Genomic DNA, 25,876 nt, shown 5'->3' on the forward strand with positions numbered 1-25,876 from the left:
AGCTAACAAATTACCTCCAAGTTCTAGTTTCCAGTTCTGAGGGTGTTCAAATTCGGGAAAACAACCAGATGCTCAGTTGTCTTGAAACTGTCTAAATTCACGAAGAACTAGTTTTGCCATGTGGTGATTTTTTTTTTTTTCAGAAAAAATAACTCTCCATTCGCTAATTGATGTGATAAACAAACACACAGCTCCTCCTCCATCATTACCTCCAAAATGTAATGTAACAGTAACATTCTGCTTCAGCAAAGAAAACAAATGGGCTGGTTACTCATTCACAGGAAACACATAAAAATTTTCCAGTGACTGTTTTTCTGAGGTGTCTATTTTAAGAGATTTGATGGAGAGTAGGTTACAAGGTGAATATGCAACCTTTCAGGGAGCAAGAATCAGGAGTTTCGACTGACTGGCTGCTCATCAAATGCTGACACACAACCTGTGCCCCCAAACACAGAGCTTGTCTCCAGATTTCCTGTGTTTTGCAAACCCATCTTAGGGCTGAATGCCACAGCCCCCTTTATAAAAACAATGCTGTTTAGTTAAACTAACTAGAAAAATACAGTAAAATAATTCCTTGTGATTCTCTAGTAAAATAATATGTTTTTATTAAGAAAAACAGTGGTAAGGATAAAAGCCAAGCATTGTTTTAGACTCTCTCCAGTTTCCAAAATACCATTTAAAAAATAATTACACCCACAGTTTATGCGTGATTCATTAGACAGCAAGATAAAATGTACTGCTAAATTTCAATTGCAGTGGAAAGAGCAGGCACCAGGAAATGTGCCCCCAGCTTCTCCGGATTATAACCTGTTTGGTCACATTTCTGCCACAACATAAATCTTGTCCAAATAGTCCATCTTGATTAAATTATAACAGTATTTTAGTTTCATGATTTGATAGACCTCTGAAGAATTTATTTCAGTTAAGCAATTAGAAGGTCAAATACTCGGTTATCAATATTTAAGCTTTTACTTGTGAAAGTTAATAGGTTTGAGTCACAGGATCTCCTGCAAGATGAATCACAGGATCCCCTGCAAAGATGATGAGAATGTCATCTCAGGAAAAAAAAAAAAAATCAGTTCTTGGCACACTAAAGCAGTTTTAAGGATTACAGTTTTTCTTTCTGTTCCTCCCAGCCCTCCAGGTAAAAAAGCATGATGTCCTACTTTACACAGACATCGAGGGGGTCTCTCTATTACACATAATCTAGTATGCATGATCCACACTGATTGCAGAGGGAATCTAGAAAACAGAATAAACACCACATCTTACATAATACATAGTGGGCATGATAGACAACATCTTGCAGAATGCACACAGCTCTTCAACAGATGCAAGCTGATGCATTATTTCATCGGAAGGAGCCAGGCTGACAGAATGTGCACCTGAAATGGTAGTTAGACAGCAAGGTCTACTGACGTAGGCCACCCATCCTTTAGGCTTTGAGTGACATCTACCACTGGGTTCTGGTTCTGGCAGCTGCCTATGAAAGAGAAGCATGACCCGCATGGCAGCCCAGCACTTGGTTTTCAGGGTCTCCACATGATCACTGCTCCTACACGTACCTGTGGTCTTTAATGGGGTCTTCTCTCCTAGCAAGAGTTTTAACCTCTTGGCGTGGATTTTGCCTTGATAATGGGAATCGGCCACCACGGCCGAAGTGAATGACATGTTGCAGAGAGTGCAGCACTTGTTCTTATCCACCATGTCAGCATCACTTCCCTGTGTGGAGAGAAAGAAAGGCCACGTGTGAGACAAACCCAGGTCCCAGGATTTCTTTCTCCCATTCCATTCTTTTGCAAATGAGACTTATCCCAGATGAACGAGAGTGTTGAAACATCTAGTTTTTGTTCTGCAATCTCTATTTCTTCATGATAATCATCATCAAAACTTACTCAGTGACTGAGTTTGACATACATTTAGTTAGTAGATATTAATGCTGGATATTGAGATTTCAGGACAAATTTGCAGAGATGAGTTGTCCAAATAAAAACGGGGCCCACAATGAAATGAGAGCACATTGAGCCTGGCACAGTTAAGGAAAGCAGTCTCTAACCGGACCCATTATACTCATTAAAGTCGGTAAAATAGCAGAGTTCAGATGGCCTGAACTATTTAGCAGAAATTCTCATTTGTTATTCTGCTCTGCTTTTGACCAATTTTAGCCTCACCAGGATACATGCCCACGATGTTCAAGATTTTTAAAGATTTCTTTAAGGAATTGAGTGTTTTTCATAATTAACTTGAGTCTATCATAAAGCTATAATGCCTGTGCTGGCTGATTTTCTGGGAGAGTTTATGTAATTTTACTTTTCTTCAAGAAAGGTGAGTCATTAAATGCTGCACAAAATGCTTAAATCCAGTTGGATTTTTATTCCTTTGTAAGACTTAACGAAAATGAATCATAATTCAGAAAACAATAAATCCTTGGTCAGACCATGTGAGCTGCTATTGTGCACTCAGGTCATCAATTACCTATATTTATGAAGGGAGGATTAATCCATGCTTCCCCTCCTGCCTAGTTAAAATTGGAGGGTAGAACAGACTTTTAGATAAGAGGTTAATCTATTCCTTAATGGTGCAGCAACAGCCAAGCTTCTCTTTGTTCAAGAGCAAGCTGGAATGACTATATGGCCCCACAATGGCCCCTTCTCTTATTCCTAGTGAGCCCAGAGAGTACAATTTAAAATTGGGATGGTGAGGAGGATGAGGGTGGCGACGGGCTGGAGGAAGGGAATTACGTATTTTATCTGCGGAGTAATAAGATGTCCAGACTGCTAGAGAGTATGCTGCCTTGCAAATTATGTGGTAGTTAGGAAATGAACTCCTTCCTCCTTAAGGCATTAGTCTGTAATATCTCTGATAATTAGCATTTTGTCCTTGGAAGGAAGGATGTGTGTGTGTGTGTGTGTGTGTGTGTGTGTGTGTGTGTCCCAGGAGCAGGAGGCTGGCCTGAAGTTCAGGAGGAGACTTGAAACATTCGGGGGGGTGGAGGTGGTTAGTGAGTAAAAAAGGACCTCTGGAGAGAGAAGAGGCTTTCCCAGTGGGTCTTTTCCTGCTAGGAAATCTAGTAGCCCCGAGGCTGTGCCCATTGGCAATACTCTTACTGAGGGTTTAAAACTGGAGTGTGTTGAGCTTTCTCCATAGAGAAAAAGCGAAAAAGTACAAATACCTTTATACTTCTGTATGGGATACTACAGAGATGAAATGGACCTGAAGGGAAAGGGAAGAGTTGGCTTCCTGGTTCCCCTGAGCTGCCTTCCTCCCCAGCCAAGCCTAGGAGATGGCACAGAAGTCAGGGAGAGGGCACAGACCAGGAGTACCAGGAAGAGGCAAATCAGGGGCTTCCTAAATGGTCCCAGCCCATTAAAGGACAAACAGTTCACTCAAGAAGAATGAAAGACCAAACTTGGTGTCTCTTTACTATACGTTGGAGGATATAATTAGTCTCACTTTAAAAAAATGTGTATACATCTGAGGGATACAAGTACAGTTTTGTGACAGGGATATATTGCGTATCGGTGAAGTCTGGGCTGTTAGTGTAACAAAGAAGTAAAAAGAGAACTACCATTTGATCCAGAAATCCCACTACTGGGTATCTACCCAAAGGACAAAAAAACTCATTGTATTAAAAAGGTACACTCATCAGTGGGTGTTGAACAATGAGAACACATGGAGACAGGGAGGGGAGAACTACACACTGGGGTCTGTTGGGGGGAATAGGGGAAGGACAGTGGGGTTGGCGAGTTGGGGAGAGAAAGCATGGGGAGAAATGCCAGATATAGGTGATGGGGAGGAAGGCAGCAAATCACACTGCCACGTGTGTACCTATGCTTGCATGTTCTTCACATGTACCCCAAAACCTTAAATGCAATTAAAAATTTTTTTAATTAAAAAAAGGTATCTTCACTCTTATGTTTATTGCAGCGCTATTTACAATAGCAAAGATATTGAATCAATGTAAGTGTCCATCAATAGATGATTGGATAAAGAAAATGTATATATATACACACACACACAGCATGGAATACTACTCAGCCATAAAAAAGAATGAAATCACGTCTTATTTCTTTTTTAAAGGAAGATTTTCGGGGTAAAAGGCGGTGCTTGAATTATACTGCCTTTTTTTACCTACTTATGCATGACATAGGTCAAAGCATGTCATTTTTTAAAATTAGGAGCAAGTTCATAGGCCAGAACTTAATCCTCAATCTTAGAATCTGTGCATTTGTTCATCCGTGTATCCTCTTTGGAATCTGTGCATCTGTTCTGCCACTTTCAGGGAAAACTTCAACATGCCTGGCCTTTCTCCCTGACGCTCTCACAGGTAGAAATTTCTAAGGAAAGTCTAGTGGTGCCCACACACAGAGGCCAGCATCACCGTACAAAATGACTGAGAACTAGTTTCCAGGGCAAAGAGTTGCCCTTAAACTGAGTAATGAGAAATGGATTTATGGTATTCATTTACCCAACACATTTTTAAGGACCTAACTAATTGTGTTAGATGCTGAGCCAGGTGAGTATGACTCCATGCCCTGCTATCAAGGAGGCTGGCACCAGGAGAATTGGAGAAGCAGACAGAAAATAAGGGGAAGTATTATAATCAAGGAATTACAGTCTCATATTACACTCACACTCTCCTAATTGTGAGATTAAAAAACATTAATGTAAATCAGCCCTGTTTATGTGGGTTTTCATCTTTAGGCCTTTCTTAAAGGAAATGCTGGAATGCCCTTCTGAATCACTTTGTGTCTAACTCAGTCATACCAGAACCTTTCTTCCTGGTTCATCACTTCCTTCAAGTGAAGTTGCTTCTTGTTTTTGGCTACAGGGTCTTGCTCTGTCACTCAGGCTGGAGTGCAGTAGTGCCATCAAAGTTCACTGCAGCTTGGAACTCCTTGGGTTCAAGCAATCCTCTCATCTCAACCTCCAGAGTAGCTAGGATCACAGGCACATGCCACCACACTTGGATAATATTTTTTATTGTTTGTAAAGACAGGATCTCTACAACCCATTTTCCAGGTGGTCTTGAACTCCTGGGCTCAAGCAATGCTCCTGTTTCTGCCTCCCAAAGTGCTGGGATTGCAGGAGTGAGCCATTGCACCAGTGTGAAGCTTCTTCTGGCTCCCTCTACTATATGGGAGAAGTGAGAACCAGCCTTTGGGTCCCCTGGGTGCCTTATACATTCTTCTTTTACAGAACGTAGAATTATTACACTTACTTGTTTTCATATTTGTCCCTGTCATGAGACGGCAAAACTTCTTTAAGATCTAGGAAATTGTCTCATTGATAGTGAGGACCCAGCACCTAGCACCACACTTACTACACTGGAAGACCTTCAAATATGTATTGAATGAATGGAGGAGAGGTTTCATTTGGAGGATCAGTAACTTGCATGACATAAAAGTCAAAAGAGGAGACAGGTAACACAGGGAGTTCTATTGCAAGCCAACATTTTTCCAACTGACAGGAAGATGGCCAGGTAAAGAACCAAAGGTGTCAACAACTTATAAACCAACTTGAGGGTTCCGTAGGGAACTGTGTTAGTTTCACGATGGTAGTTTTAATATATATTCCCAGATTTCTGCTCTCCTGGGCAATCTCATTATCATACAGAAGAATGAAAAATAATAGAAGAGGAAAACCCATTGTTATACAATAAGGTATCATGGGACATAGTTATGTCATAATTATAGAAGAGGGACCAGGCAATTTTAGGTACCTGACAACAGAGGGGCTGTTAATATAATTATATATACATACATATAAAAAATATATAATTATACATATGTATATATAAGACATATAATTATACATATTTATGTAATTATATATGTATACATATATACAATAAGGTATCTCTAAAAAGAAGCACACACAAAACAAGGTTACATATGGATGGATTGACAAAATGTGACCCAGATGTCTCCCAGACCGAATCCTGTATTTTACCTAGGAGCAGTGGCTAGCATTTGCTAATTCAGTGTTGATGGTAACTTTATAGGACATAACTACTGTGGAAAATGAGAATTAAATGTATTTCATTCAACAGAAATAAAAATATATGTCCACATAAAAACTTTTACATGAGTTTTTATAGCGACATCATTCATAATAGCCCCAGAGTGGAAACAACCCAAATGTCTGCCAACTGCACAAGGAGTAAATGAAATGTGGTATGTCCATACAATGGCATGGTATTTGCAACCAAAAGAATCAAGTACTGATACAAGCTACCGCATGGATGAATCTTGAAAACATTATGCTAAATAAACGAAGGCAGTCATTCACAAAAGACCACATAGTGTATGATTCCATTCACGTGGTATTTCCAGAACAGGAAAATCTATAAATACCTAGAGTGAATTAGTGCTTGTCTAGGAACCAGGGGGCAGTGGGGGAGTGGGGAGAAGGGAGAGAGGAGGGGAAATGAGGAGTGATTGCTAATGAGTAAAGATTTCCAAGGTTACTGTAGATCTGGCAGAAACATGGCTCTGTGAATACACCTAAAATCCTTGAGTTTTATACTTCAAACAGGTGAATCGTGTGACATATGAATTAGATCACAATAAACCTGTTCTGGAGAAAAATGCCTAAAAGACTCATTTAAAATTATTTCAAAAGCTCAAAGAAAATGTGAAGTCTTCGTTGTTGGTTTTTTTTTTTTCTTTTCTAGGTATCTTCTGCTTGAAGGTGAAACTCATTCAGGAAGTGAATAATAATGAGGAGTATTTTGTTCATGTTGGCTCCTGTGTAGTATATGAAATTGTCTGAGCGCTGGTTCAACATTCTACAATCCTGATCACTGCTGTTCATTTTGGCAGAAGACATTCTGCGGCTATAATGAAACTCTACTTGCAGCTGCTACTAAGCAACACCTGAAGGCAACAGTCATCTGATACCTTCCGCTGGAGGCAGATGTAACTGTACCTCTCAGCACATACCCTGTAGTAAGGTAGAATGTCCAATAAATGTAACTATTTCCAGTGTTATGCATGTTGTTGCTTATGTTCTGGTATTTAACTTTGGAGAAAAGCAGAACACAGAAAATGAGGTCTCTTCTCTCCCACTTTACTGGAACCAAAAGGCCTGGAAGTCACATTTCCTGATTGACTACAGGATTCTGAGCAATGTTGTCTCCCACAGTTCTCTCTCATGCATCCTGTTCCACTCCATTTGGGTCAAGCTGTTCTCTCTCCTCCTGACCTGTTTAAGTCACATCCAGATATTAAGTTTCATTTTTTCCCAGAGTTCTTTCAAGATGTCTACAAATTTCATCCATGTCTTCCTCCCTGACCTCTCCTAGTCGTTAACAACCTTGCCAGTCCTGCCCTTCAATTGCTTTATTACTGTTTTGTTTTCATTTTAGAATTGTCTTTCTAAAAACATCTTAAAGGCAGCAAATTTATAAGAACTTTAGAAATTATCCTCAGATAATCGCCAGTGCCTGATGATCCAGGTCTGGATTTATAAAAGAGACTTGATAAACATGAACTAAACAGTTGAGTGACTTGACATGGCCAGTCATTAACCAATTCTGACTTGATCACTTAACTCTGTTTCCACCTAATGTAATATCTCCCTTGCTTTCTTACCAACGTGATTGCTTTGTCTCAGGAAAAGGCCAATTGGCATAAAGTTCATACACTGTACTGAAACAGATATAATGGGAATGACATGTTACTGTTGTAAACAAAGGGTATGTCCATATACAAAGGATGTATCCTAACGGCTAGAAGGTGGGTGATGTTCAGAGTCCCATGGAGAAGCTGTAGTGTCTTCAGGAAGGCTGGCTGGAAGCCTCCGGTTCCACTGCTAACTAGACAGATACATGCTCTGCTACCTGGATAGAAACCACCGACTCTGTGGATGAACACTCTCAATTTCCGTGTCTTGGGGGAAATGGTCATTTTGACAACAAAGGAAAGAGAGAATGAAGATTTCTACTCAAGAGGGTGGAAGAAGTCTGTTTGCCTTTGGAATTTGGATGACTTTCGTTTGTTTTTACAGTCACTGAAAAAATATTGAAACAGATGGTCACAGTAGTTTCAAGACCCCAAAAAGGAGAAATTAGCCAGAGTTCCTGAGAGAGGACAACCATGTAAGTCAGATAAGCTCCCCTAACCAAGAGAAGTGGCTCAGAAAATGCCGCAAATGAATAGAGGCTGAGAGAGAGCAAAGGTGGGATGAGAGGAGGTGGGAAGATCACAGCACTTACTTCACATTCTAGAATTAGATGACTTAGATACTTAAACGTACTATCTGTCTCTGATCACTATTCAATATTGTACCCCCAGTATCTAGAGCAGCATTGCCCAATAGAAGGAGAGTACAAGCTGTAAATGAGGCCACGTTGAAATATTCTAAATGCCATATTTTTGGGAAAAAAACATGAAATTAATTTCAAAAATTTTTTCAATTTTTTTTAATTGACATAAAATTCTACGTATTTGAAGCCTATATACATTTTGGAATGGGTAAATCTAGCTAATTAACATATGATTGCCTCACATAGTTATAATTTTTGTGGTGAGAGCACTTAACATCAACTCTCTTGGCATTTTTCAATAATAAAATGTATCATAATTGGCTATAGTCACCATGCTGTACAACAGCTCTCCTAAACTTATTTCTTCTTTCCTTTCAGGATATATTCAACATCAAAATTATTAATGAGGTATTGTATGTTCTTTTTCTCATATTAAAACTTCCAAATCAACTGTATATTTCACACTGACAGCAAATCTCAATTCAGACTACCTACATTTCAAGTGTTCAATAGTTCCTTTGAATGAGTGGCTACTGCATTAGACCATGTGGGTCCCGAACTGAGTATTTATTAAATATCAGTTGAACTTCAAAATGAATGAATAAATGAGGTGTCAGTGAATACATACATAAATAAATTCTGGTTTTTACAGATCGAGAAAATGAAGCTCAGAGGGTTTAAATAAGTTCTTCAATATGTCATCTTTTCAGAAAGTGGGGGAACTGATTTTTGAATTTTTGGCTGAATTCACAGATGTGCTGGCATCTTAGGTCAGTCTTCTTGTCAAAAACTCTCAACGATGCTTTACTACTCCAAAATAAATTCCTTATCATGACATTTAAATTCCGCTAACATCTAACACTCAACACACTTCCTAGTCTTTTTCCCCACGGGTGCTTTTCAGACATAATATGCTCCAAGCAAATTGATTTTTTCAAGGTTAGGAACACCAAGCAGCCTGCCAAGAAAATGGCTCAGAATCTCAGCTCTAAAATCCTCTGCTCATCTCCCGGCTGCCTGTTCTTATTGGATGCTGCAGGTGAGTGAAGATTCAGTCCCACTGAAAGGTCTCACTTTCAAATCAGGTGGGGACCACACGTCTCTTCCACTAGACTAAGCTCCTTCCCTATCTATCTTTCTATCTCTGCCCTGGCACAGAGCAACATAGAAGCTTATTGAATGATGAGTGTATGAAGAAAAACTAAACAGTTGATTGAACTCTCGGGCTCCTCCAGTGGTGTTAAGGTTGTCTTTGTTCATGTGCCTCATTCCAACTAGAAACGGCCCCGTCTCTTTACATGCAAGGGCCACTCAAATGCAATCTCCTTCGCCAGGCTCCCTGGGACATCCTGCCACAAAGATAGCTCATGCTTCCTCACTGCCACAGAACTTCATCAGGCCTGCCCGGCAACCCCCTGCCTGACAGTACTAAGCATATATCTTGTTGTCACTAATGAAACTTAATCATCTGGGCTGAAAAGGTGTCATCTCCAACCCCTAGCACAGTGTTTTATGTGATGTGGTATTAAAAAATAGAATATTAAGTTTAAAAAAAGCAGATTCAGATTCAAAAGATACTTGGTGAAGCTTTGGCTATAAGTGTGTTAGATGTCACTTATAATTACTAAACATGAAATTCCTCCTCTGTCACACGGAGAATAAAATCTATCTGCCTATTCATAAGAAGATAAAAGAACGCATTATATGGAAACACCATTTTTCATCCAGAAAATACTATTCATAAATATTTGTAGGTAAGCCAAATATATTTGTCTATATGTATGTGTGTATCTATATGTGTATGTGTATATGTGTATACACAAACACTATATACACAAACTATATACACACACACTATATACACACATATACTGAAATAATCAAATGGTTTAAAAGAACAGATACATATTATCTCATTTCATTTAATTCATAAAATTTACTTACATTTGACATTTTCTCACTTATTTAGTAGAGTACATGTTAAATACCATTTTTTTTCCTATTATACGTCTTGACGGTAGAAACCCTATTTTGTTCATGGCTATATCCTTGGTGAGCATAATAGGTTCTGCCATAGACCATTTAATAAATATCTGTTGATTGATGAAAACTACACGCATACAAAGTAAAATGAGGATTCTCAGAAACTGTTGGTAGCAGTGGTGTCATTTTTTTAATCTCTCTAAATTCCCAAATAAAAACAGAACTAGAAAGGCAAATTAAAAAACTCACAGACAACATTTATTACAAAACTAGATGACAAGGTTGTTCTCATGGACCTCAAAATGTAAGCGAAGGAAATAAACCAGTAATAGCACAGAATCTGCATGCCATCAGCATCTGTGCAGGGAAGTAGAGGGAAGCAGTGAGAGCTCTGCTGGATCTGGAGATATAGGAATCCTCAATAGCAGCAGGTATTCACAGAAAGCCTGGCAGCCCTGTGTGAGAACAGCAGCTGATATCAAAAGCGCATGTCCCATCCCCTCAGCAGATTGTAAAAGAGGCATGCGGAGAGCCTGGAGGGGCAGACACAGCCTAGACCCTCCACATTTTTCGTACCACCCAACAGAACTTTTTTCAGGCCACAGCTTCACACTGAGGAGAAACTGCTGAGAGTAGAATCAAAGCGGAGGACAAAAACGATGGAGACAAAGAAAAGAGAAGGTTCAGACAAATGTAGGGGAGAGTGGAGCTAATACGTGTCAGTAAACAAACCATTTTGTTCTTAAATACTATACTACACACACACATAGGCGCTCTCTCTCTTCCAAAGCTCTGTTAAGTTAGGAAAGCAACCTTGATTTATTTTTTGTTTGAGACAGAGTCTTGCTCTGTTGCCCATGCTGGAGGGCAGTGGCACCATCTCAGTTCACTACAACCTCCGCTGACCCGATTCGAGTGATTCTTCTGTGTCAGCCTCCCCAGTAGCTAGGATCACAGGTGCCCGCCACCAAGCACAGCTAATTTTTGAATTCTTAGTAGAGATGGGGTTTCACCATGTTGGTCAGGCTGGTCTCGAACCCTCAACCTCAGATAATCCACCCATCTTGGCCTCCCAAAATTCTGGGATTATAGGCATGAGCCACTGTATCCAGCCAGGAAAGCAATCTTGAATCATACCTCCTTCTGATAGTTTAAGAAACAATATAATGGTAATAAGAGAAAAACATCAAAATCTAATTCTATAGAAATTCATTATTTTAAAAAAGGATCAAAACAGCATGTTTAGAGGCCATGAAAACATGCCAGAAACACATGCTGACAAAAAAAAGATCAAAACAATGACTTCATATTTCAAAGCAAACTAAGAGACTTTAAGAAAATCATACAAGATACGAAAGAACAACAGAATTAAGAAGCAGAACATTCACAAATCAGCTGGAAAAACTACAAAAGAAACTAGTGGTAAAAGAATCAGCTGGGCACGGTGGCTCAGGCCTGTAATCCCAGCACTTTGGGAGGCAGAGGCAAACAGATCATGAGGTCAGGAGATCGAGACCATCCTGTCTAACACGGTGAAACCCGGTCTCTACTAAACATAAAAAAAATTAGCTGGGCGTGGTGGCACACACCTGTAGTCCACCTGTAGTACTTAGGAGGCTGAGGCAGGAGAACTGCCTGAACCCAGGAGGTTTCAAGCACCACTGCATTCCAGCCTGGGCGACAGAGCAGGACTCCATCCCCACCCCCCACCCCCGCCAAAAAAACAAAAACAAATCATTCTATTCAGAAATTAAGACTAAACTAAAAGAAACAAGTAAATAAATACAATGAATAATTCTCTAAGACAAATAGATAAAATGAAGAATAACACTTAAAAATATTAAAGAAATAATGACATACAATGAGATATACTGGCAAGTGACAAATTAAAGACAAAAATCATCATATATATGTATGTGTGTGTGTATATATATATATGTATATATATATGTATATATATATATACATATATATATACATATATATATGTATATATATATATGTATATATATATATATATATACATATATATATTAGGAGATCTTGAAGAAGAAAAACAAAGCAAGATAACAAAACAAATATAAATTGAGAAAACTCTCCTACAATTAAAATTAAAGGAAGTATATGCAGTCATCTTAGTATCCGTGGGGAATGGGTTCCAGGACCCCTACATTTGTCAAAATCTGCAAATGCTCAAGTCCTTGAAATAAAATGTCAGTGTTTGCATATAACCTACGCACATCCTCCTGTAGACTTTAAATCACCCCTGCACGACTTATAATACCTAAGAGAATATAAATGCTATGCTAATAGTTATACTATATCTTTTATTTAGATTATTTTTATTGTGTTGTGATTTTTTACTTTGTTTCATCAAGTATTTTTGACGTGCAGTTGGCTGAATCCACAGATGTGGAGCCCATGAATATGGAGGGCCAAGTGTACTGAAAGAGCCTCATGTACAGCCCTAAATGTCAACCCAAAACAACTGACACAAAAACATTTTTCAGGAAAATTACTAAACTTTGTAAAAAGATATTTTCAAATTACCTAAAAAAAGACAGAATGAAAACAAAATTAGATTATCATCAGACATTTCAACCACAATGTTTTATTTCAACAACACATGATGTAATGTATTTTAGATTTGTAAAATGGCGTGTGACAAATTTTGCGTATCCTGCAAAGCTGACATTTAAGTATAAAGGGCCCAATGAGAAAACAGGCAAGAACTCGGGGAAGCCTGTTCTCATGAGCTGTCTCTGATGTGCCTACTAGAATGTAAGATTGATTTTAATAACCAGAATGACTGTGAAGACACTGACATAAGAACCGGTGGTAGTCTGAGATATATACATATAGATATGTAAATAGATTTAAATGAAAGCAATAAAGGTAAAGTACAGTGTATAATGGCTGTGAACTCGGATAATACAGATGCAGCATGTTTAAGATGGGGAGACACTGGAGAGATTGTGTGCTGCAATAGGGACATTTCATTTCTCAGTTCATTATATTGGTGCTGTAGCATCAACATTGTTATTCACGGGACATGTGCAATATTATTGGATAAAGTAGATCAATACTTATGGAATATTCGAATTCATCATTTCTTGCGTCTTTGTGAACCAACATACTCAATGTGGAAAAAGATTAAGGAGATGGAATATAAGAGAATATCAAACCTGTAATTGTAATTTGAATTGGAGATATGAGTATAAACGCTTGAGATACCATATAAACATATACATTTCTTAATTCTAACCAGTGAAGAGGCCTTAAAAACAATGAAAAACTCTATAAAATGTCCCTAGCATTCAAAAACCCTAGCAATCTTGAAGTGCCATTCCCATGAAAAGAAACCCAGCCTTTCTGGGGTGGGGGGAGGCTAATTCTAGGAAGTGTACCACATGATCCGGGAATCTCTTGCCGTGCTAGACAACAAGGAAGCTAGGAATGGCGACCACAGTCTGGATACAAGGACTCAAAGGCAACCTTGAAGCAAACAAGCCAACTGGATCTTTAAAAGGACCAAGACTTCTCTAACAGGTTCAAATACATGAATTCATAATCATATTTCCTAAAAACCTGTTTGTTCACCTTTGTAGAATGACAGGTAACCAGTTCTTTCATTAGACAATCAATAAAAGAAAAGAATGAAGCAATTTTTTTGCTTTTCCTAAAAGAATTGTAGCACAGAGTATCAAACAATAAATGAGGAAAATTGCTCGTTCTAAAATTATTCCAATTAATCAATGAAAAAAATAGAAGAAAACAGTTTTGCAACCTTCAATGAATTAATGCATCTAGGCATTGGGCATCAACAGCTGCTAACATCACCAGAAGAGAGACAATCAGATATCATGTGCCTCCTAATGAAAGAAGCCAGCACCATTTATAGTCTTGCCAAATGTATCAACCCCAAATCCAATCAAGTCTCGGGATCCATCTGCCAATTTCCAGAGAATGGGAAAAACAGGAAAGTGTTTAATGGGGTCACAAGTACTCAATCAGCAAAACCTATACTTTAGATAACTCTTTAGGTCAAATGCCCCAGCTCTTTTATATGTAAATTGTAAAGAAAAGAATAAAAGATAGAGAAGGAACCTGCAGACTAGATGTATAAAATATGTCAAGATTTTAAAAATTGGGCAAGAATAAACTATGGACATTAAAGGGGTGCATTAGTGATAACATTATACAAAATCTCAAGAAAGTGGTCCTTGGAAAGTCAGGATCGTGGTTACTGCTGGTGGAACGGAGAGGGTCAACCTTGGGAGGAGACAAAGGGAAAAGCTTCTGCAATGATTGGCAAAGGTCTATTTCACAACCTAGGCAGTGGTTATAATAGTGTTTACCTTAGGACTCATTGAGGGATACATCTGTTTTCTGAATTTTGTATACGTGATTTATTTTCTAATAACAGATTTATAAAAGATGAATTCCAGTTTAAAATGTATGTGGTTAGCAGCCCTAGGTGTCTCCTTAACTATAACTTTTAAATATTAACGAAGACAGAAAAAGATGAAGGGCACACTGAAAATTAATTTGATAGACCACCTGATGCCAGAATCTAAAATGAATTTCTACCTGCTGTAAGGCACAAGGAGTTCAACTGAGATAAGCTGTAAAAACCAAATAATAATAGCATTTCTCTCATAAGGCAGTCATGAGAACTCAATGAGCTTATATGTGGAAAGTACTTAGAATGACGCCTAACTCAGAGAGCAAAAACTATATTTAAGGATAGGCTATTGTTTTTCTTAAAAACTGACCCACTCAGGGCGGTGTCTCGTAAAAGAGAAACCCCTGAAACAAAGATAAGACCCTGAGGATATCTCCACTGTGTCCCCCGGACCCAGATTGTACCAACAAGATAGTTAACCAGTTATTCCGAACCATGGGCTTTCATTCAATTTATCTTTAGCACATGCTATCACGTCAATGATAAACACACATGGCTTTGCCATCTTTCTACATCCATTCTGTGACACCCACGCCTACTAAGCAGTTAGGTGGGGGAGGCAGTTAGTATATTGCATGCTGGTGAACGCAGCTCCCCACCTTACCCACAGACGGAAGGGCTACCGGGGCAGAGGCAGGGAAGCTCCAATAGCGCCGTATCCTGAAATCATGGGGTTTTCTGTTCTGTTTTGTTTTGTTTTCAGATAGAGTTTCACCCTTTTTGCCCAGACTGGAGTGCAATGATGTGCCATCAGCCCACTGCAACCTCTACCTCTCAGATTCAAGCGGTTCCGCTGCCTCAGCCTCCCAAGTAGCTGGGATTACAGGCATGCGCCACCATGACCGGCTAATTTTGTGTTTGTTGTAGAGATGAGGTTTCTCCACGTTGGTCAGGCTGGTCTCAAACTCTCAACCTCAGGTGATCCGCCTGCCTCAGCCTCCCAGTACATTGAAATTACAAGTGTGAGCCACCGCGCCCAACGGACATGGTTTTCATGGAAGTCCCTGTCTCCTAATGTTGGGAACCCAGATAACAAGGAGCAGGAAAAAAAATGACACCCAGGGGAACAGAGCTTTGGAGCTGAAGAACTTCCAGAAACTGGGAATTGCCCCAGGAGCGCTGCATATCAAATAACATCTCATAACTGTGCTCAAGAAAGGGACTAAAGAATTAGCCAGGGCCCGGCGTGGTGGCTCAAGCCTGTAATCCCAGCACTTTGGGAGGCCGAGGCGGGTGGATCACGAGGTCAAGAGATCGAGACCATCCTGATCAACATGGTGAAACCCCGTCTCTACTAAAAATATAAAAAATTAGCTGGGCATGGTGGCGTGTGCCTGCAATCCCAGCTACTCAGGAGGCTGAGGCAGGAGAATTCCCTGAACCCAGGAGGTGGAGGTTGCGGTGAGCCGAGATGGCGCCATTGCACTTTAGCCTGGGTAAGGAGCAAAACTCCGACTCAAAAAACAAAAAAATTAGCCAATTGAATTAGCCAAGAGGAGTAATTTCTTCCCAAATATATTTGCAAAACTGATACAAGTTTGAACACTGGAGGATAGAAAAAAAATGATTCTGAATTTCTTCTTCAAGAAAAATACAGATACTAAATGATTAAGATAATTTTGAAAGTCAAAAATGAGAAGCAGTTGTAGTCTGAAATATGAAAAACATATTATAAGACTCTAATAATTTTTAAAGTGGATTTCTGCTACAGAAAGGCACAGGTTAATAAAATAGTCAGAGACAAAAGAACAAAATAACACATTAAATTAGCATGTAATAAAGGAAATGTCAATTCAGGGTGGAAAAGGACATTATTCAATGAATGGAACTGGAGGACTGAATAACAATTTAGAAAAAGAATAAAACCATAGGTAACTAGGAGAAATAGAAATACTCATACAGTCTTTTTTTAAGTATTACACTGAAAACAGTTCAAAACATAAAATATATGCATATCCCATTTAATAGAAACGTTCTGTATATCAAGAAATAACATGAAGTCAAGATCAAGGTCATGTAGGAAAAAAAGAGCATGAAGGTGTTTCAAAGCAAATGGCAAAGGATATTAACTATACACATTTTTAATGCTGATCTATAGAAAGAACACTTGCAAAGCATTAAAAGAAAGCTGGTTTACCCCCCACCGATTAAGCAAAGGACATAAACTAAAAATGGATAAAAACAAATATGTATATCCAGGCCAGGTGCGGTGGCTCACACCTGTAATCCCAGCACTTTGGGAGGCCCAGGCAGGTGGATCACTTGAGGTCAGGAGTTCAAGACCAGCCCTACCAACATGGTGAAACCCTGCCTCTACTAAAAATACAAAAATTAGCTGAGCATGGTGGCAGGCGCCTGTAATCCCAGCTACTCAGGAGGCTGAAGCAGGAGAATCACTTGAACCCAAGAGGCAGAGGTTGCAGTGAGCTGAGTTCCTGCCATTGCACTTCAGCCTTGGCAACAAGAGCAAAACTCAATCTCAAAAAAAATAAAAGAAAGAAAGAATGAGAAGGAATATACATATCCAATTTTTAAAAATATAAAAAGGTCAATCTTACCAGTAAAGAACATAAAATTATTTAATGAGTTACCATTTTTTACTCATAAAAATTGGAAAGTTTTTGAAAAACAATGTCTAGTATTGTCAAAGATGCAAAGAAACAGCATTAGAAATCCCTGCTTAGAGAAACGGCCTTTTGGAGAGTGATTTGAAATGCGGATCAAGCTCCTTAAAGATATTTTCTTCTTGACCCAGAAAGGAAATTTATTCTAGAAAAATTATCAGGATTCAAGCAAATATATACAAGGTAGATTGCTAAGGTGCTGATTAGAACAGCAAAATAAGCAGAAACTTACAATACTGAAGTGAATAGAGGATAATATTTGAACAAATTGTAGTAAATTCATTATTAAATTCATGTCTAATTAACTGCGGTATAGTCATATATTGATATAATGGAAAAAGCTATTGAATGGAAACAAAGCTATTAAAAATCTTAATATAGAAAAATACGCCATGGAATATGGAATATAATTTATGATGAATTGTTAAGCTCATTCATTCGACATCTTAAAGCAGCTATTTACGGGGTGTCAACCCTGCATCAGGCACTGTCCTGTAGGGTGCAGAATCCAGTGATGCCCCCATCATGGAGTTTATATTCTAGCTGGAGAAGCTGACCATATTTAAGACAAGTAAGTAAAATGTAAAATACATATTATGTTAGTCATGCTTGCTAAGGAGGAATAAATGAAAGAAGTTTGCAGGAAGAAGTTTGAGAAATGTTAAAGGGGGTCCAAGAAGGCCTCGCTATGGAAGGAACTTTTGAATAAAGGCCAGAACAAAGTGAGGAACTGAGGAACAGCATTCTAAGCAGAAGGAACAGCGAGTAGAGAGGCCTTGAGTATGAGGTGAGCAGTGTGTGCACAGATTAGCAAAGGAAACCAGCCAAACGGGGGCAGAGGGAATCGGAGGCGATAAGGTCAGGCAGTGATGGGGAAACGATGACTATCAAATGGGGCCTTGTAGCCGCTAATAAAGACAGACCTTGCACCCAGACTGAGACCCATACAGCATGATCTATATAGTACCCAGAAAGAGGAAGATTTGCACGTGTGAAAGAGCAAGAGTAAAAACAAAACCTGAAAAGCGTGCCTCTAAATATTGAAAAAGTGACAGATATATACATTTGATTATGCAAAATTATTTTTTCTTTGTTCTTTATGAATTGTCTAAACATTCCACAGTAGATGTTACTTTTTTATTTTAAAAAAGAAATCAAATTTTGAAAAATAATTCTTTCGAAAGTAAGTAAACCTCTCATCCCACAATTTTATAAGGTTGACGGATAAAAAGGGAGAAAGAGTGTGCTTTATGAGATGAGATCCCCTTTCGCTTTTTGGGAGGAAGCCCAGCCATGCGTGGAGCAGAGCTACAGGGATGTCCCTAGCTGGCACTGCCACCAGCGTGACCCACCTCACTAATCTGATTCCCTTCGTTCAGCACGTTCCCCTGTGGGGCCATTTACAATGCCATGTGGACGTCCAAACAAGCTGCAATGCTGACAATAGCTGGGCCCTCCAAGTCAGAGAAAAACTGCTAAGGCATCAAGATGAGTGTTTTTGGCCCCTCTACAAGGGCCTGTGGTTTTACATCTTTATCACCCCAAGTGCTACTTCCAATTGTAGAGAAGACAGTCAGAGATAGACACTTGTCCTCTGATTTCCACGCTATCTTTATCACTACAGCATGGGGGAAAAGAAAAGGGTTGGACCTTAAGAAAAGATACAACGTTAATGGAGGGCTTTAAAGGGAAACAGATTTCAAAGCTCAGCTGGATTCACCATACTCAGAAAAGAAAGTCTGGATTCTCAGAATGTGGTACCTGAATCTGCAGCGATAGCATCACCTGAGGGCTTGTGGAAATGCAAATTCCTGGGGCCCCTCACCAGACCTGCTGCATCAGAAATACAGGAAGGGGATCAAGCCCTCCAAGAGAGTCTGCCTCCTACTAAAAAATGCCACAAATCCACTGCAAGAGGTGTCTCCTTGGACTCTTCCTCCCTTTACTTAGAGAGAGAGTCAGTTTGGGCTGGGTGTGGTGGCTCACGCCTGTAATCTGAGCACTTTGGGAGGCCGAGGAGGGCAGATTATCTGAGGTCAGGAGTTCAAGACCAGCCCAGCCAACATGATGAAACCCCATCTCTACTATAAAATACAAAAATTAGCCAGGCATGGTGGTGTGTGCCTGTAATCCCAGCTACTCAGGAGGCTGAGGCAGGAGAATCACTTGAACTTGGGAGGTGGAGGTTGTGCTGAGCCAAGATCACACCACTGCACTCCAGCCTGCACATCAGAATGAGACTGTCTCAAAAATAAATGAATGAATGAATGAATGAGAGGGGAGGGTCAGTTTGATTAGGATCCAAATGTCTCATCCTCTAGCAGGAGATCTTCATTACTGCTTTGTGCTCCATGGAGGATTCTAAAAGCAAGTCTCCTTGAGATATCAATGCCTACCTAGGCCCTTTTACTTTGCTAGCTGGTCAGACTGAGCTGGAGCTTTGTCACTGGCAATTTCTCCAGGAAGCCCACGGGGATCTCGTGCACCTGCCTTTTCTCCTCCTGTCCCCTGGACTGCTGGCATACCTATCATTGTGAAATTGTGCCACTGGGAAGTTAATCTCTCTGGATATGAAACTCTTTCTTTAAAAAGTTCTGAGCACTTGTTTTTCACAAGGAAAAGAGCTGGAACGTGTTGTATCTCTTCTATAATCCTGTAATTTTGTCTTTGATTGCTCAGTAATACCATCTTTTCCCAGTAGGGTGAAATCATCCTTTTGCATATTAAACCTTGCACACACTGAAGATTCTCAAGTCCCAATTTCAAGGACCCAGATGGAAGGTATTCTGATTTTCCCACTCACTATTTAATAAGTGGTTGGTCTCTGATATAGACAGTATGAAAATGTCAAAACAAATCACATATTTATTACCTTTTCTGTGTTAGTTCCACCAATAAATATCTTCTAACACAAAATATTCAAAAGAAAGCATTAAGGCAGGTTACAGCGGCTCATGCCTGTAATCCCAGCACTTTGAGAGGTCCAGGCAGGAGGATTGCTTGAGGTCAGGAGTTTGAGACCAGCCTTGGCAACACAGTGAGACCCCCCACTATCTCCACAAATAAAAATAAAAAATAACTAGTCAGGCGTAGTGGTGCATGCCTGTAGTCCCAGCTACTGGGTAGGCTGAGGTGAGAGGGTCACGCGCCCAGGAGTTCAAGACTGCAATAAGCTATAATTGTACCACTGCACTCCAGCCTGGGTGATAAAGTAAGACTCTGTCTCTTAAAACAAATTTAAAATAATAAATAAATAAAAACAAAATCAAGCATTCAGTAAAAATGTATATTTCTTGAGAAAAACACAAAAAGTTCAAACTTCAAATAATCTGTCAATAGGGACCTACTTTACTAAAGTTATTATGACTCTGGGTGGTATGTTTCTTTTTATCATATTTTAAATAAATTTTTAATTATGAATAATTTTAAATGTATAGAAAGATAGTACAGTAAGCTCCCATATACCGTTCTTCATTTCCCCACCTGTTACATCTTACTGAACTGTGACGCATTCATCAAAACTGAGAAATTAACATTGGTATATTACTATTACCAAACTCCAGACTTCCTACAGATTTCACTAGTTTTTCCACTAATGTTCTGTTTATGTTCCAGAATCCAATCCAGGAAACCACAATGCATTTAGCATTTTGTGTTTCAGTTCTCTTTTACTCCTTCCTGCCAACTTCTGGATTAGAACCTCATACAGATAGCCACGTATAAATGGCTCGTCATTAACTAACACGGCATCCTCCACTTCATAACTGGTAGCAATTCTGCCCTAAACATAAAGCAATCCACAGGGCAGGGACAAGTCTGCGTCAGAGTGTCACCAGCTGCCGTGGAGGTTAGGCAGGCTCTTCCCAGACCTCGGCATCCTCTTAGGTAGGCCTGGGTTAGAGGAAGAAACCTACTTTGGGCCCAAATGAACTAGACAATCTAACCAAGCCCTACTAATCCCATTCTTGAAGATAAAAGTAAGCCAGTTTGTTCTGGGGGAAACTCCTTATAACAATACTTGCAGGGTGACTGGAGTGTCAAATGATTTAGGAAACTGCAGTTCTCATATATATATTTTTAATTTCCAGTTCATTCAAAGGCCACAGTAGAAAGACAGTCTGGCAAAGTGAAGGAAAAACAGAAATCACCCATGACCCTTGGGTAGGATTCTCTGGAGAACAGCTACCGCACACCTGATCTCCTTTTTCCTTTCCTCATTCAGTTTGTCTCCATGACAGCGACACAGAGAGACACACACAGAGAAAAGCAAGCAAAAATTGGTAGCACAAAGTAAAATGTGCAAAGGAGCACATCTAAAGTATAGTTCTCATGCCTGCTCTACAGATATGGTTTCTGGGGGCACAAGATAATGACTTCCGGAGTGGAAGCAATTATCTCTCATACTCTTGTGGATTCAAGTTCCAATTTGTGATGACATTCTTCCTCTAACTCTCTGACATACATACACTTCCCAAGGTTCCCCTGTGGCACTGACCTGGAATCCAGGAATCCTTACAAATGGGAGAAAACAAAATGATCAAGTCCAACTCTTGGAGGCAACTTCAAAATACTGTTCACTCAGATGAGAAATGGGTGGAGCAGAGAAATCAGCCTGAGGGCTCCCTTTACATGCATTACCCCAAACTGATGTTTTCTTCTCTCTCTATTTTGATAATTAACAAGTTGTCATAGGAGTTGTTAAGACTTTGAGGCTGGGTGTGGTGGCTCATGCCTGTAATCCCACATTGTGGGAGGCTGAGGTGGGAAGACTGCGTAAGCCCAGGAGGTTGAGGCTACAGTGAGCTATTACTGTGCTACTGCGCTGCAGCCTGGGTGACAGAGCAAGACCCTGTCTCTAAAAATAAAACTAAAAGACTTTAATGAAAGCAAACTAGAGAAAGTAGGGAGAAATACCCAACTGAACAAGGGGGACTGACAGGCAGCAAGTTTATGGAGAAAGCTCTCAAGGCCATTTTTTTTTTTTTTTTTTTGTGATGGAGTGTCACTCTGTCACCCAGGCTGGGGTACAGTGGTGCAATCTCAACTCTCTGCAATTTCCACCTCCTGGGTTCCAGTCATTCTTGTGCCTCAGCCTCCAGAGTAGCAGGGACTACAGGTGCCCACCACCACACCCTGCTAGTTTTTGTATTTTTTTAGTAGAGATGGGGTTTCACTATATTGGACAGTCTGGTCTTGAACTCCTGACCTCAAGTGATCTGCCTGCCTCAGCCTGCCAAAGTTCTGGGATTACAGACATGAGCCACTGCACCCAGCCACTCAAGGCCTTTTTATGTGCTTGCTCTCCCTGCAGGCAAAGGGCACAGATCCCATGCTCCTCAGCAGCCCATGCTTCCCCAAGGTGAGTTCTGTCTGGATGTCAGGAATTGGAGAGAATCCACCGTGCCCTCTGCAGTAGAACCCAGCGACCATCTACATAATTCTCTGCCCCCCATGAACCTAGGTCAACAATGGACTTGCCTCTCCCTAATTCCAAAGTAACCACAAATGTCTGCAGCTGAACATTCTTATCAACTTTTGGGGCATGTTATTTAGTCTCAGAAATTTGTTTGAAAACATCAACATGGGCATGAGTCATGATCTAAATGAAAGCAATTCCACTCAGGTGATTGTTGCCACTGTTGATCTTATTAACCAGCACTATTATTGAATATGAATGTAAAGGGAATTAGCAGACCATTCAGAGTAAGTGTTCCCAACTTTTCTTAATAAAATCTACACTTGATTTTCTAGAACTCTTTATAGTGTCTATGGATGAATGCAGGTATTAGTCTGTGGTCAGAAGGATTCGCATTATCCCCTCCTTGGTGTAATTGTCCATTTGAATTACAACGCAAGGCAAACAGGAAGTGTGGCATCCGTGCCCAGCTAGATCACAGGCCAGATAAAATTTTAGCATCACTGGGTAGACTCTTTTTGTTTTCGTTTTTATTTTTTGAGATGGAATCTTGCTGTCACCCAGGCTGGAGTGCAGTGGCATGATCTCAGCTCACTGCAACCTCTGCCTTCAGATTCAAGCAATTCTCCTGCCTCAGCTTCCCAAGTAGCTGAGATTACAGCTTAGCCCAACATCATGCCAGGCTAAATTTTGTTTTTTTGTAAAGACGGGGTTTCACCATGTTAGCCAGGCTGGTCTTAAACTCCTGACCTCCAATAATCCACCCGCCTCAGTCCCCTGAAGTGCTGGAATTACAAGAATGAGCCACCACACCCAGCCCAGTAGACTCTTTTGGAAATGTCTGTTTCCTTTTAGCATGATCTGAATAAGGTGGGAGGGAGGGGAGAGGGGGAAAGAGAGGATCAGAGGCAGAGTAGTCAATGCCATGAGAAAGCTTAAGGCTTTTAAGCCTTAAGGTGACACTGAAGGTGGAGATTTCCTACACCTTAGAGCTTTCATCTTAAAGCCAGGCCACGCGACTGTAATTTAGAGCTATTAGCTAGAAGCATCTTAGTAGGGAGGAATTCTTATTTACAACCAGATAAGTACAGTATATGATTGGATCACACACATCTTGAAGCCGCTTCCCCAGATTTATTATGCTTGCAATGATCTTTTGTAGACTCTCTGCATTTCTTTATAAAGAGCCCTAAGTGTGTCCTTAAGTAAATTGCCATCAAATATGATAAAGTCACATTCACATTACTCTCAAAAAGTCTAATATTCATTCTCTTTTTTCTTTGATGCATAAAAATAAAACTATCTAATGAAATCCTCAAAGGAAAAAGCTGTACATATACCGCCAACAAACACCCACCCTGCTCCAGGCAGGAGGAGGAACCTGCGGGGAGTGTAGCAGGCTGCCCAAAGCACCTGCGGAATGCTGTGACTCTACCGGCGGAAGGAGACAGAGATGGAATCAGACACCAGTGACAAGGGCGCACATACATCTCCACCTGTGAGCATCAACACACACACAGCACACACACTCAGAAGTTAGTCCTAAACATCACCAACATACAAATTCTCACCACAAGAATGGCCCATGTACAAGAAAATGTCTCCAAAGCATGTGAGGCCCCTATCCACTGGGACAATGCCATTTCTTCCCACCCAATTATAACTGGAATTGCATCTTCACTCAGCGAGAAGGCAGGGATGTGAAAATGTCTTCTCAATGCAGTAACAGAGGTGGCACTTGTTTTAAAAGTGAGAAACTAACCAATTCTCAGGACTGTAATCCCCAGAGCATTGCCTGTGAATCCCGAGGACCTAGAAGTCTCCTCACACAGGGCAGAGAAGGATAGGAGAATAAGCACTTCACATTTAGAGTCCCAAATATACCTTCTCATAGAAATCATGCTGTAAATATTGGGTAGGGCCAGGCATGGTGGCTCATGCCTGTAATCCCAGCACTTTGGGAGGCCAAAGTGGGCAGATCACCTGAGGTCAGGAGTTCAACACCAGCCTGGCCAACATGGTGAAACCTCCTCTATGGTAAAAATACAAAAATTAGCTGGGTGTGGTGGTGGACAGCTGTAATCCTAGCTACTGGGAAGGCTGAATCAGGAGAATCACTTAAACGTGGGAGGTAGAGGTTGCAGTGAGCCGAGGTCATGCCATTGCACTCCAGCCTGAGCAGCAGAGCAAGACTGCATCTCAAAAGAAAAAAAAAAAAAAAGAACTGGGTATTAATTAAATCAAAAGAAAGCTAAAAGTTTATTTTAATTCTCCAAATTAATGAGGATTGGTGGATCAGTTAGGAATCGAATCAGATTTTACATTATTCCTTTGGGAGTGGGGGAAAAGTGTTTCATACTCTAGGTAACATATTTACAAATCAACCACTGGAACACAATACATGTGTATGTTTGTAACTAATGAGGAGGGTCAGGGGATAGATAGAGAAAGATGCTGCTGATGAAGAGGAAGAGTGTGCCCCATGCCCCTGTGTGGGCAGTGAGAGCCAGCAGAAAGGTGTCACTTCCTGACAATGTCACATGTGAAACTGCACCCTGGTTCCACCCTCTTGAGTCCCTATGTGCAAAACTCTGTGCCTCCCCGAGTCTTCCTGATACACATCCCTTCACTTGCTCCCAGCTAAGGCTCTTCCTCAAAGATCCAGGTAAGCAACTCTGCTTAGTTTGTGTTAGGTTTTTGTGGTTGTTTTTCCCTGTCCTTTGGGCTTGTTCTTCCCTCTGCACTTAGATTTCTCTGCACAAAAGCCATTCCCCGATGTTCTCATTGCTTTCAGTCCTCTGCCCAGCAGTGCAGCCCTGGGATAAGACCACAAGAAAAGGTGTAGACTACCTCACTCTGGGACTTTACTTGATAATAAAATCCAAATAGAATGGGGAGAAAGTGATGGCAACACCACTGAAAAAGCCAGATGTGGTCTCTACGGTGGACCTAAGTCACATAGGATGTCCAGATGTGAAATCATCCTCTAAGCTGTTAGTAAGGTTCGGAGCTTATTGGGTTTCAGTTCAATAGTGTGGTCTGACAGCCTTGCAAAGAAAGTTTGATTTTGTTCCAACCTGTTTTATAGATAAGTACATCATTGGGCAATGTCTGAAGAT

At 40.3% G+C, this 25,876-nt stretch overlaps 1 protein-coding gene across 3 annotated transcripts in view; it reads right to left on the reverse strand.

Annotated features, from left to right (window-relative positions):
- The window catches only part of ZMAT4 (zinc finger matrin-type 4), a 360,398-nt gene that overhangs the window by 159,576 nt on the left and 174,946 nt on the right, over window positions 1–25,876 (reverse strand). For all 3 annotated transcript variants that reach the window (XM_035270372.3, XM_017963828.4, XM_035270371.3), the window contains exon 4: window positions 1,566–1,722. In XM_035270372.3, coding sequence (XP_035126263.3) covers window positions 1,566–1,722 — 157 coding nt within the window. The remainder of the gene's footprint in view (window positions 1–1,565; window positions 1,723–25,876) is intronic.

This window comes from Callithrix jacchus, chromosome 13 (genome assembly GCF_049354715.1).
Source record: "Callithrix jacchus isolate 240 chromosome 13, calJac240_pri, whole genome shotgun sequence".
In the NCBI taxonomy this organism is placed as follows: Eukaryota; Metazoa; Chordata; class Mammalia; order Primates; family Cebidae; genus Callithrix; species Callithrix jacchus.